This window comes from Pseudochaenichthys georgianus, chromosome 8 (genome assembly GCF_902827115.2).
Source record: "Pseudochaenichthys georgianus chromosome 8, fPseGeo1.2, whole genome shotgun sequence".
NCBI lineage: Eukaryota > Metazoa > Chordata > Actinopteri > Perciformes > Channichthyidae > Pseudochaenichthys > Pseudochaenichthys georgianus.
This window is the reverse complement of record NC_047510.2, coordinates 17,912,349-17,926,294: the sequence shown is the minus strand read 5'-3', so window position 1 is coordinate 17,926,294 and position 13,946 is coordinate 17,912,349. Positions and strand designations below refer to the sequence as shown.

Genomic DNA, 13,946 nt, shown 5'->3' with positions numbered 1-13,946 from the left:
CGCCTCTGACTTTTATACCCATCGGGGAGAGAGTGAGAGGGAGTGGCACATGGGGGAGGAAAAAGAGCGTGGAAAGGGGCGTGAGCCCTCGTGAGTGACATAAAAAAATTAGAAGACAACAATATGTCTGTGCAACAATTGCTTCAACAGGTGGGGAAAGGGAGAAAGAATGAGAGCAGGGGAGAGAGGGAGGCAGGGGGGGAGGGAAGAGGAGCAGACAAGTGAGGGAGTGGCCCGCAGGGACAGAGTAACAGCTTGTCTTCGATACTGAAAGAAAGAAGGGAGGATAAGAAGAGGCTGCAAGCGGCGAGAGTCAGAGAGGGGAGAGAAAAGGTCATATCCAGACTCTGACAATGGGAATGGATGACAAAAGGAGGAGGGTGTTTGTTTACAACGTGAGCACCAGAGGAGATGTGTCAAAGTCTGGAAGGATGCTCGATCCTGCTGCTGTTAGATTAAGATATTGATATTTATTGATAACCCTATTTCCTATTTTTGTCTTTAACAGATACTCAACCTTAAATACTTGTTATTATTTGTGAACTTAATACTTTGTGTGTTTCCCTGATCCTTAGGGAAAGATGACTGAAATAGTTAGGCTGAAATATTGATTAATTCAATAGATCATTCAATCAACGTTTCATTTTTCTGTCATACATGAGATTAGATTGACCATCTTTGGGGTTAAGACTCCTTTGTTTTCAGCCAATTTCTTATAAGGATAGTCATAAGTAAAGTGATACACTTTATTTACAGAGAGGCTTTACATTATTGAACCAGGGTTAAAGAAATTCAGAAATGCAATGAGGGGAATTCAGAGGGAAGTTTGACAGTTGAAACAAGTTGGAATAAAACAAGATAAAAACAGGTAAAACAAATAAGGCATGTTGGAAATAAAATGTGCTAGCATTGATAAAACAAATGTCTCTTTTGTCAAGATACGTTTTTAAAAAGTGATATCAAATTCTGCTATCCTCAGTGAAAGTAAGGTTTTTAGAATATCATTGTGTTAATTAAAGTTTTGGCTTCGTCTCGTCTCCGAGGTTTCTCATTGTCAAAGCAACCTGTGGCCTGCTGCCCCCCCCTCGCCCTCGCCTGGGGCAATCTGCTGCTCGTGTTTAAAGCGCAGCACAGCCACCGGGGAGGGCTGGGCGAGGTATGTGCAACAGACAGTGGAGCAGGGCAGGTCAATGAGCCGTATTGTCTCCCTTTACAAATCAGTGTCAGACAGCAGCCCCTGGCCTTCTGCCTGCTGCTGGTTCCTCTCTCTCTCTCTCTCTCTCTCTCTCTCTCTCTCTCTCTCTCTCTCTCTCTCTCTCTCTCTCTCTCTCTCTCTCTCTCCCTCTCTCTCTCTCTCGCCGCTCTCACACCCACCCACTCACACACGCGCGCACACACACACACACACACACACACACACACACACACACCCACCCACACACACACACACACACACACACACACACACACACACACACACACACACACACACACACACACACACACACACACACACACACACACACACACACACACACACACACACACTCATGGGGCAGACACACTTTTCACACACTCTCCAGGGACTTCCTCTGACGGTCACAATGGGGTCGCACTCACCAGTGGAGAATACAGATTGTATTTGACAGTCATTACAGGTGGCTGTGTGTTCACACATTAAGGCTTCAATGGCAGCTCATGTTTCAATAGGAGTTAAATGGACGACCAAACTGACACCATGACTTGATTTCAGCTGAGCATCAATAATTCATTCTATTCAAAGTAAAGCTGGCGAATAGATTCAGGTTTCATACGCAGGGTAAAATTGTTTTTGAACTTATTTGTGACAAAACAAATGCACTTCATAAGATACGTTATTGAGCGTAACATTATATAGTTAATACAATAGTATCATAAATGTAGTTACATTACTTTGATTTAACTAAAATGACTTTGATTTAACTACAATTATATTTGTTCAGACAAGTGAAGAGGAGCTTATCAGATTTCAATTATAAGGAAAAACATATGAAAAATAAAAATATGAGGTATCAAAAGTCAACGTTTTCATGATGCTGAACAAAAATGTCCGCATTTCAAGTGCTATGTTAATTGATTATTTCATTATTGAATTGTTGAATTATCATGCATACCTCACACATTTTACTGCTGTAAATGGGGAAGCTGATTTGAACCATTAACATTGTCAGTCATGGGGTATTTTTCATCTACAGTATAACTGCCCATTTTATTTTAGGTTTAAAAAAGTGCAGTATATCCTTCTGAAATGCTGTCAAGGGTCAACTATAAGGACACAGGGTCAGAAAATGGAAATACGGAAGCATTTTAAAATAAGTATTTAAGCTCATGTATAGATATTAATATATCAATAACAATATATCAGTGACAGACATTTAAAAAAAATCCAACCTAAAGAAAAATCTTTAAATAAAAGTAATATTATATATATATTGTTTTGTGAATGCGATCCTCTCTGTAATGCACACTGACCATCAGAACAGCAGGCAGAGGACACGGCCAGATGGGTAAACCTTCTAATGCATAGCTGGGATTCCTGCTCTTAAATAAAACCAATTAGGGTGCAATATGTCTGAAACAAAAGCTCCAGTAGCCCATAGACCTATTCAAACAACCACCTGTCAACATTATGAATTGAAGTCTTCTAACTGTGATTTGAAGTATTTGTGCAGATACAAACTTTTTGTCCCAAAAAATGGAATAGGTAGCTTAATTAAGTTTGTACGGTCCCAAAGTGGAATTTTGTATTTGGCTTGCAGCATGGCAACAATGGATTTATGAGGATCAATAGAAAGATGTGCAGATTAAAACAACAACTCATAACAAAACCTGCAAAGTCCTCACACAAAAGATACCTCAAGAGAATACAAAGATTTCTTGAGTTTTTTTCAAAACAAAGCAAAGGTTCAAATCTAGCTTAGAGGGCAGAGCTTCAGCCACATCATCTACTGAAGAAAGCAGCTCTTAACACCCAGCATAATGACAACATGAAGAGACCCTAATCCTCCAACACTCAGTCGATTGAAGCATTCGGGAGAGAATATGGGGTTTAAAGCTGTGGACAAGGCCTGCGCCGATAAACAGGCTTTGAGAGGGGCTGAAAGCAGATTGAGTTTGAATGAGGGGCTGAGGAAGTTTGGCTCTGCCAGTCAAGTGAGGTCAGGTTGGGGTGGAGGGGAGGGAGGAGGGGGGGAGGAACAGGGTGACAGATCGCCAGCCTGTTTAAGCACCCTGTTAAATTCATACATTGCAGCTGTATTCAAACAACACGCTCAGAGGGGGAAAGAGACAGTGACGAGCCAAAAGAGGTCCTGAGAAGGGGTGTGGCTCCCCGCCCCTCATTTTCCAGCTCATTTCCCGGGACAGTGGAGAACAGAGCTCCTTTCCCCCTCACACAGACACCTGCTGGCCGGGGGGGGGGGGCAGAGTTTAACCAGTTCACAAGTTAAGACACCACGTAAACAAACAGTTGGTAATGGGGCAATTACATTTCACCATTCTATTTTTATTTGAATAACACATTGTTATTTCAATGTCGTTATCACTCAGTAGAAGAACATTTTAAGTTGAAATATTGTTCAATTTAATTAATTATTATAGATATTCTTATGTAGACACATTTTATATTATTATATGTGTAATATTTTATCTGTTTATATACCTGTTATGTAAGCTTTAAAATAGAACTTTAGGTAGTTAATGGTGCTGTTCAATACATTTAATGGTTATTTTCTTGTGTTTCTTTTGGTATTTCTTTGAATGTTTCCTGCTGCATTTTGTCGTTTTGTGTTTGGATTGTCGTTTTTTTGTTGGGTGTCACGCTGTTTTTTGTACTTTGTTTAACTATTTCCCTTTTGAATGCTTCTTTCTTCTGAGCATTATGCTGTTGTGTATTGTGACATAGAGGTTACGCTGTGATTATCTCCCCATCTTCCCAGGTCTCCCGTGAAAAAGAGATCATTGATCTCAATGGGATTTTACCTGGATAAATAAAGCTTTTGAATTGAAATTGAATTGAATAGAATATCTTGGTGATTATTATGTATTTGTTTAGTTAACAAGCAAACTTGATTTGACTTATATTCCGTTTTGTTTTTACCTGTTCAGATTGAGAGGTGTTGATTCAACTAGATTTTAAACTAATGGTAGAGGCTGTACTACTTAGTTGTTGCCATTTACATAAATGACGGGGACTGTCGAGTCAAAATGCTGTGATATGTACTGTTGTGTGCGACCTACTGTGTGATGTCAAAAGCAAAAATATCAATGACATGCTTCATTAAGATTCAACCATTTATTTGGAAATAATCAGCGGATGAAAATGTTACTTCATGACAATATGTAGATAATTACAAGGCTAAAAAGATCACCACGCCACATGCGCAAACTATAAGGCATGCAATACAGTTTGCATAGGGCTGGAATGGCATCATACCGTCCTAACAAGATGCTGCCAGTGAGCAAATCCTTCATCTGGCTCCCTTTAAGGAGCAGTGGCGAGGGGACGCAGGACAAAATGCACTGAAAGCATCACATGGGTCGAGCAGAGATGATTATTAAATCATTGTCAGAAAGGTAAAAGAGAATCACTCCGAGAGGGATGGGGAGTAGAAAGGAGGAGAACACTCAACAAAGACACAGGACATGTAAACAAATGACACGCTGTCATGGAGGACGAGGAGCAGACCATAAACATGGAAAAAGAGCACTGCAAGTACAGCTATGTTTAAACAAAAGAAAAAAAGCTTCAACAGCGCCCCCTGCCTCTGACAGACAGTAACAACAGTCTTCATTCCTTCTCATTGGATAGAGTTTTCATATATCTATACATCATTTTTTTGTTCATATATAAAGATCGTCCGTACATTTCTATAAGTCCCCCAGCTGACCTGCAGATTTAAGGATAGGTGGGAACGGGGGCTGAATCACAGGAAGCAGCGCCTGCCTGGGACTCTGCGAGGAGGCGCAGGGTCTCGCTGGCCTGGGAGTCTGGGCTGTCCTCCTCAGAGCTGGAGGGGACGTACAGACCCATGACCTGCTGCACCTTCAGGGGGAGCTCCTGCACAGGGAGGAGGAGGAGGAGGAGGAGGAGGAGGAGGAGGAGGAGGAGGAGGAGGAGGAGGAGGAGGAGGTTAGGATCACTTGTGTAGAGGTGACTCATCTTATATATAAAAGGTTCTAGATTTCGATGTAGCTGTTTGTTAGGTATGTGCAGATCCTATACTCAATCACTGTTTAGGACAAATGGAAAAAAAGCCTAATCTGATGCAATCTCTTAACCTGACCCGTTAGACAACATCAGCCATTTAGGTATAGGCTATATGGAGGGTTGAGTCATTTCCAATATGTTACACTGGAGGTATAATTCCTTGGTTATTCTTCATTCTCAAATGGAAATTTATGCACAGTTTCCCTTTAGATTTTATTCTAAATGTTTGAAGCGCAGTATGACATAACTGCCATGAGTACGTGACCTTTAAGGAAGTATATCATTTGTTACATTTCAGTTTTTAGGTTTCCATAGGTTAAGCAAGGTGCACCCATACACACATATTATTAATTGTTCAGTTGTTTAATGAGGGAAATAGATATCGGTAAGGAAACAGTGGTATACTGTAGATCCTTATTTCCTCACCTTTGCTCTTCATTATAAACACTGAGACACTCTATTGACTCCTGGCTGAATCTGATTGGCCCATGAAGCTACGCTACACCCCACCCAGAGCTTTAAGGTCTGCTGACCAGCTGTTGCTGATAGAGCCCGAGACCAGGCTCAAAACCCGAGGGCACCGAGCCCCAGGCTCTGGAACACTCTGACCCTCCATGTGAGGTCGGCCCAGACAGTAGGGGTTTTTAAATCCTCACTAAAGACACACTTCTTCTCTCTGGCCTTCCAGTCAGAGCGGAGTATGACACCTGACATTTCCCTGTGTTTTTTATATTTCTGTTGTAAATGATTGTCTTTTATTGTGATTGTAGTAAAGTGTTTTTATTACATGTACAGCACTTTGGCTCGACCAAAAATCGCTTTTAAATGTGCTATATAAATAAAACTTGATTTGATTTGAAGCCCCTTACCTTGCACTGAGTCAGCTGCAGGTAGATGGCCTCCGCTCCTCGCAGAACAGTCTGCAGGTCCAACTGCATCGTCAACTCATTAATGTGCTGAGGAGCATTCACAATGGGGAGTTGTACAGAAGAGTGTATAGTTATAGACAAAGTAACTCATTGGCTGTCACACACCACACACCACACACCACACACCACACACCACACACCACACTCACCTTCAGAATAGTGTTGAAGTCATGGTCTGAGCCAATCAGCTCTCCTCTCTGTGACTGCAGGATGGAGCAGGCGATCAGCAGGTGAAAGTTGTCACATGGCAGACGAGACCAGACGACCTGTGGCAGGGAAAAGGATGTTACACAAACACTATTTGCAAATGAGATGCAACGTTTAGTTTACTAATAGATTAGTCTATTGACTTAAAATAGTCATCGGTAACTATTTTGATAACGCTTAATCAGACATTTTTAAAACAAGTTACAAAATGTAATACAAAATAAAACTGAATATCTGGGCATTGGACATTTAAAGACACACTGATATAACACCATGAAGCTTCAAAGGAGTACATTGAACCTGGCTGACTCGAGCTGTTATAGCATCATCACATATTCCATGGCTATGTGGCGCACTCACCTCCCACATGGTGAGGATGTCCTCGAAGGAAAACTCTCTCTTAAACCAGATGAGCAGCCAGCGGAAACAGAAGCAAAGCGAGCCGCTGTCCTGAGAGTCTGATGGCACAGAAAGGCCCCCAAAAAGAAGAATGAGCCCCTTGTTAATATGTTATATTGTCTTTGTTAATTTGTGAATTTCCTTTCTTTTAGAATACATTTGTATGCCTTTTATGTATATCAACATATGCGCACCCATGTGTACTTTGTTCTGGTTTGTATACTACTTTTCATTGCTTTAACCTAATGACTCAAGAGTTTAACAACAATCCAGTCTGCCTGCATGAGTATAATCTGACTAACCCAGGAAGTCACACAGCTCGGGGTCCAGAGCCTTCAGCAGGATACTGAGCTGGAGGAGCTGCTTCTTCATGGCCTCCTGGGACTCTTCAAAGTTCTGGTGCTGCGGAGGAAACAGAGAAAGCCTCAAATCCATAGCGTTCTTCATTCATAACTGAACACATTCCTCATCATCAAACTTGCAATAAAACTGCAGCCATTTTTGAAAGGGTCTGCTTTGTGCTTTCATTCAAAACAGATTTGCAGTGACCACACAGGACTGAGCAAAGCCAGAATGATAATGTAGGGAGAGGAACAACCACATCTAAACGTGTTTTTGACTGATATTCCAAAGCCCACAGAGAAAGAGAAGTATTTCTTTTTACCACCAGCTCCATGAAGCCTGTGAGACACCAGAAGGACTCCACCTCGTTCTGTGTGACGAACAGCAGAGGAGAAAGGAGGTCACTCATCCCCTGGACATAACCTGGAGACATGGAAACAGAAGGGAGACGTTGATATATCTGCCTTAATGATACATACTGTGTGTGTTTGGTATGCTTTGTTGGAAGAGCTGCCTTAGTCCTGAAGAGTCTTTACTTTAAATGTTCAAAACACCGTACCTCCTACACAGTTCTTCATGTGTGAACCTGTTGATAATAATAATAATAATCTGTGTCTAATGCTAGTCCCTCTGTGACCTGTCTTTGTGTCCTGTTAACTACATTTATTGTTAAAAAAGTATTCTCATTGGCCTTAATTAATAAATATTAAGGACCGGTAAGCACATACTATGACCAAACTATTGACTTAAGAAATGCAATGCCCTTGTATAAACAACTCAAATTATTAATATTACATTGTTTACATTTAGTATGTACTTTACATTTGTGTTGGTACATATTTGTTCAGTATGTGCACTTCTGCTTGCCAACAGTTTAGAAATACATACCAAGATCGAAGTTGAACATGCAGTAGGTCATCAGCACATCGTTCAGCAGGGTCAGTCCTGGGTTGTCGTTCCCAGAGAAGAACGTATTGTTTCTGTCCGTCCTGCTGACGTCTCGCTCTGTCACAACAGAACACAAAGCAGTTGAATTTCAATGCCTATTGAACAGGCAGCTGATTCTATGAACAGATCTTCTGTTTTATCACAGATTGCAGGGCTGACCTATCAGGCTTCTGTATCCTTTGAGGAGGGAGTTCCTCATCTCCTGCTCTTCACTGACTGACTTCCACTGCACCTTCATTCTGAAGTACTCGTCCCTGCAGACACAGAAAGACGTTTTAGAGGCTGACTACATTTCAATTGTAGTTCATGGACATTTTAAGGAAATACAGTTTCTTTTGAGTTAACCGAAAAGCCTGATACCACTCTCACATCTTTAAAGTTAGGAAGACAAAGACAGCAACCAGTTAGATTTGTTTAACACAAAGACAGCAAACAGGGTGAAAAGCCTGATTAAATTCCATTAAATAACAACTGTAAATTTCACAGGTAAACACGTTAAATCTTGGTGGTTTAATCAGAACAACATCTGAAATGTTATGGTTTTGCAGGAGGTCTTATTTCTTGGTCAGGCACAGCCCCTTCCTTGCGTCTATGCGTCTTGTCTTAAAAAATATGTAACGCTAACTGGGTGCTGGCGTTATCTTTGAATGTACTATATTGACATTAGGGCTGCTCGATCATGGCAAAAATCATAATCTCGATTATTTGGGTCAATAATTGATATCACGATTATTAAAAACAATTATCCATTTACTTAGAAAACATCCATTTATTGGAGAAAAAAGATTTGGACAGTATGTTTTTAACAGTTGATTACCCTGAACTTTAAGTATAATTCAACTGAAAATCCAATAAAAATAAATAAATAAATATTGGAAAATAAATAAATAAAAATAATAAAAAAATAATCGTTTTATTTCGATTACGTTGTTTTCGTTGCAAGCCATAATCGTAATTGCGATTAACATACGATTAATCGAGCAGCCCTAATAGACATGAGAGTTGCATTGGTCCTCTCAACTAACTCTCAGCAAGGAAGAAACATAGTGTATTTCCCAAAATGTCAAACTATACTTTTTAACTGTCTAATAGATTTAGGAGTGGATATGCAGTAATAACAACACTAACGTTTTGACCCGAAGAATGTCTTCTCTTTCCTTGTGAGTGCTGTTCCATGGATAAAAGCCCAGGAGAAACTTCCATACCTCCCTCCTCAGGGTCGGTGTGACACCCTGCAATGGACAACATGGTATGAAACATGCACATCTGATAGAGGGTTATAACAAGTGAACAAGGTATGTCTTCCACATTAGAGATGACTCTCGCTGTATTTCCCGTCTCACCCCTCTGAATACTATCTCTTTGATCCTCTCTGGGTTCTTCACTCGCCCCTCTGGGTCCAGAAACTCCTCCCATTTGTCCAGCGGTCGTCCCCTGGTAACGTCTGGTCTGGGACCGAGCTCCACCCCCTAATGGAAGGAAAGACACCAAAATAAACAACCGATATAGATTCTCATGTCACTGTCATCTTTACATATTATTAGACCTGAATGTGTCATCCAAATAGTTCTTTTTGGTTCCTTCTCTTACACAGTTGATGAGCTCAAAGCCGGGCTCTTCGTCGGACTGGGGGGGAAAACTGGGATCATGGGCAGCGCGGGAATGGGTGGCTGGCCCTGGAGGTCGTAGTGCCACCTTGAAGAAATTTGTGACTTTGGAGAATCCACCAAATGTAGTGGCATATGGGTCCTGAATGAATCTCTGTTCAATTGGAGAGAGAAAAGAATCACAAACAAGCACACAAATGTGTTTGACTTTGAACTGTAACACGCTGGATAACGTTTGTCTACTCCCACTGAGTCATGTCCTATGTCACTGGTCATGCTTCATTATGTCACTCAACGTTGTCCCTATACATTTGTGCTTACCTAATCATGTCGGCATTACATACACTTCTATAGTTCCTTCTGTTATCAGTCTAACTATAATAGAAATTGCGTATACCTCTTTTATTTAATATTTCTACTTCTCAATTTATCTTGACTTATTTCTGTCTTTGAGCTGGTGTAACACTTGAATTCCCCCTCTGGGCATCAATAAAGGCTTATCTTATCTTAAAGATTAGGACTATGATCAGTGAGTCTTTGGGATTGATCAACAAGCCAATAATATAGGTTTTAGGATCAATGAAAATGAAAACAAAATACCGAAACAAGATCAGAGCCATCGTCGAAAAGCTGCAGCCTATCGAAGGACTGAGAGAGAGCGCCGGGGTCATGAGGGTAGGCAAGGAAGAGCCTCCCGTCCACCGGTGACCTGATGATAACAACAGAGACCACGTGATGTTTTTCATACTCGTGTGATTTGTCAACACAGCTCTGTCATAAACTGTAAATCTACTGTATTCAGAAGTGTTATGAGATTATTTCTAACTTGTTTACAGGTCAGTAACTGCTGCTAGAGGTTAAAGATGGTACCTACTGGTCGAGGATGATGTAACGGTTCATGGCTCTAAACAGCTCCCTGGTTCCTCCTCTGTGGAAGTGCAGGGGGGGAAGTGGGTGGCCCCCTCTACTAGTAAACACCAAGAAGTTTCTCCCCAAGGAGAACCGAGCCCTCCGCAAAGAGTATAACTCTGACAGAGGCAGAGAGAATGACCATTGACCTGCAGACAAAATAGGCACCGTTAGTTTCTTCTTCTTTAAAGTAATTGTTTGCCTGAAGTGACAGAAGTGATAACTGCACCTGAGTCTCTGACCGGGACATGTTCCCGATCTTTCTTCACTGTGCTGATGACTGCCCAGTCTGGCTCATAACCAGGGTCATAGTTTGCATCTTCCTCCACTCCGTCTCCATCCTATTCAATAAGAAGTGGGTTAAAAAAAACAATTCATGTCGTTTTTATGTATATCAAACAGATGATTACTGACCTTTTTGGTGTAGAGTACAGCAGGGGCACTGCGACCCTCATCTTCAAGGGGGCTCCACTCTAAAGCTGGAACACCGGCCTAAAAAAAAATGCGTTGTTGACAATCCCACTGCTTTTTATTTCAATTTCCGTCTTTGTATCTTTACACATGTTGCTTACCCTCTCCACAATACGGATGAACCCTGGGATGGTGGTGTCCTGGTTACTTCTCTTGGCATTTGTGTGGAGGTATACTCCCTCTTTTTCAAATATAAGCTGAGAAGAAAGAAAAAGCCCACATAAATATAAATGCAGCCATATCAATAACAAAGCTGAAATAAAATGACGGCTCAGGTTGGGTTTCCAGTCACAGGAACAGGTTTGGTAAATGCTAGTAATCTAGTAATCTGTTTTTACACATGATTGTATTGTCAAATAAAAACATTTTTTACGCTAGGCTACGGCTTGAACTGTACATTATCTACCACATCAAATATCTAACCTGTGGCAGGCAGGTTAATGAAATCATAGAACATAGTACTTGTCTGTCACGTGATTACAGGTCTGTCAGGTCAGTAGGTGAAGACGAGACAAACATATAGGAAGACGTTATAGTGATACAGAATATACTGTATTTTTATATATTTCGCGTCTGTATAACTATAGATACGGCTGTAGGCTAGCTACAAAACAGAGTCCGACATTTTATATCCATTCAGATGATAAAACGTAGCTGACAGTGTGCGGATTGACTTCATCGAGCGTTAGTGAAAACACACAGCTAGCTTGATGTATATACAATAAGCTAACAATGACGGCCAGCTCGAGTAGTTTCACCCAACATTTCACAGTTGAGTTGAAGGAAAATTGTCAGAATTCACAAATTATAATAGTATGTGAAATATTGTAGAAATACCTTGTAATCCTCAATGTTTTGCTCCATTTTCCTTCACCTCTGCCTCGACTTCGTTTTCCAAAATAAATCTTACGTCACACTTCCTACTAGCGAGAAGCCCGGCCCCTCAAAGAGACGTCATCACATGAGCTGAAAATGGACTACAGGGTTGCGTTCGGATAGTTTAAAAATCAGCTCCTAAATTCTAACCCTATCTCCTATTCCTTGACCTCTGAGTGAAACGTCACGGGGTTAAGGGATAGTGGATAGGAGAATTCAAAAGGACTTTTGAGAACATTTTCTCCTCTCCTTTCGGTTAGGGAGGTCCAGTGGTTCCTAAGCTAAAGGAGGTTATAAAGGAAGTTTGAAAGCTCCTTTCCTATCATCTAGAGCAGGGATGGGCAACTTTGATATACTGGCCACCAGGGGGCCGCAGATTCACTTGGAACACACGCACACACAAATTCCATGTGTTGTATGTAATTATTAACAAATATACTAAGGCCCTTTCTCATTTCTCTAACTCCCCTCCTCGACTCCTATCCTCGAGACGTAGTCCCGCCCACAGGAGATGCGAGCGGAGGAGCCGAGGAGAGAGGCGGGGAAGCAGCAGGCGGTTAGAGAAATGAGAACACCTCTCCTCTGAGCGGTCATTTTAAAGAGACGTCCATTAATGATGACAGGAGGCACAGCAGCCCTCTGTCTGATGGACAGATGTGTTCATGACGACTTATATATTTATTTTGATTGCGTCACCGTGCGGTATAATGAGACAATAACAGGCTACAGATGCGGACACACACACGCACACACACACACACACACACACACACACACACACACACACACACACACACACACACACACACACACACACACACACACACACACACACACACACACACACACACACACACACACACACACACACACACACACACACACACACACACACACACACACACACACACACACACACACACACACACACACACACACACACACACACAGTATATGTATATATTTATATAAATATATACAATTTCAGAATCAAACAGAGCCCTCATAATAACGTAACACTATCAGAGACTGGATATATCCCCCCCCTCTCTGGTCGCTATATGAGGAAAATAAATTACGGGCCAAACGTTTTATTTGCACGTATTAAAAGTAAGCAGAGGACACCAAACCAACTGAGACCTGTCTGTCCGCTGCATCTATGCATTGTACAACACACACCAGGGCTGCAGTCGAATAGTTTAAAAATCAGCTCCTAAGTTCTAACCCTATCGTCTATTCCTTGACCTCTGTGTGAAACGTCACGGGGTTAAGGGATAGTGGATAGGAGAATTCAAAAGGACTTAGGAGAAGAGACTGCAGTGCTTTAGAGAATCAGAATGCACTTTCACTATCCGACGTGTTTATGATGCGCCAGCGGACGTCATTTTGTGCGTCTGCTGCTGTGGGGAAACTATGGAAACTACAGTTTTCTATACAGCGGACTACAACATGGATGTTTAATAAGAACGAGGGACTGCTGTGAACTCATCTAGAGACTCTGCACCGTGCTCTGATGCTGCTGTTTTGCTTTATGAACGGGGACAACAGAGAAACATATTCTTCAGGACCAAAGTTGGAATTGAAATAAAAAAGGAAAGTGAAACTTATGCTCGTCACCCTCTCCCTCCGGTCCACATTAATACTAATGATCCCAAAGATTGTATGAACTATGAAAAGATCTTAAAATCAATACAAATGTATTTATTATAAACGTTAGTCCTTAACATCTATCACTGTGTATATCACCATTCAAACATCTTTTAAAAGTTGAACAAACCCCACACAGCTCAGTAAAGACTGAAATGTTGACTTTATTTGATAATTTCAGTAAAAACTAACGTTCATATTTCTCTTTTTGAGTATAATACTGATGAACCTTCAAAACAAAGCACTTTGACAACTTACCACCTACGTTTTAAAATGCTTAATAAGCACCGTAACTTCCATGATATCATTTCTCGGTCATAATCGGTTGTTTCCGTTAACGGCCGACTGTTGTGTGACGGCAAA

General features: G+C 41.3%; 1 protein-coding gene across 1 annotated transcript; it reads right to left on the bottom strand.

Moving 5' to 3' along the window:
* Positions 1-4,318: 4,318 nt before the first annotated feature.
* Positions 4,319-12,007, bottom strand: tbc1d17 (TBC1 domain family, member 17). Its single transcript, XM_034089696.2, has 17 exons — positions 11,898-12,007; positions 11,162-11,257; positions 11,004-11,081; positions 10,819-10,930; positions 10,555-10,738; positions 10,281-10,389; positions 9,664-9,834; positions 9,417-9,542; positions 9,202-9,305; positions 8,233-8,327; positions 8,014-8,130; positions 7,448-7,548; positions 7,086-7,185; positions 6,745-6,842; positions 6,327-6,443; positions 6,118-6,204; positions 4,319-5,098 (listed from the first exon to the last, which is right to left on the bottom strand). Exons 1-17 carry the CDS (start codon positions 11,922-11,924, stop codon positions 4,937-4,939), a joined length of 1,884 nt encoding a protein of 627 aa, XP_033945587.1. The 5' UTR covers positions 11,925-12,007; the 3' UTR covers positions 4,319-4,936.
* Between the last annotated feature and the right edge of the window lie 1,939 nt (positions 12,008-13,946).

What these genes read in the sequence shown, in the direction of transcription:
- tbc1d17 (XM_034089696.2), bottom strand. Translation starts at nt 11,924, where the DNA reads ATGGAGCAAAACATTGAGGATTACAAG. An exon ending in GCTTTGAGCTCATCAACTGT is followed by an intron (nt 9,543 to 9,663) that starts GTAAGAGAAGGA and finishes TCCTTCCATTAG; the next exon opens with GGGGTGGAGCTCGGTCCCAG. An exon ending in AGGATACAGAAGCCTGATAG is followed by an intron (nt 8,131 to 8,232) that starts GTCAGCCCTGCA and finishes CTGTTGTGACAG; the next exon opens with AGCGAGACGTCAGCAGGACG.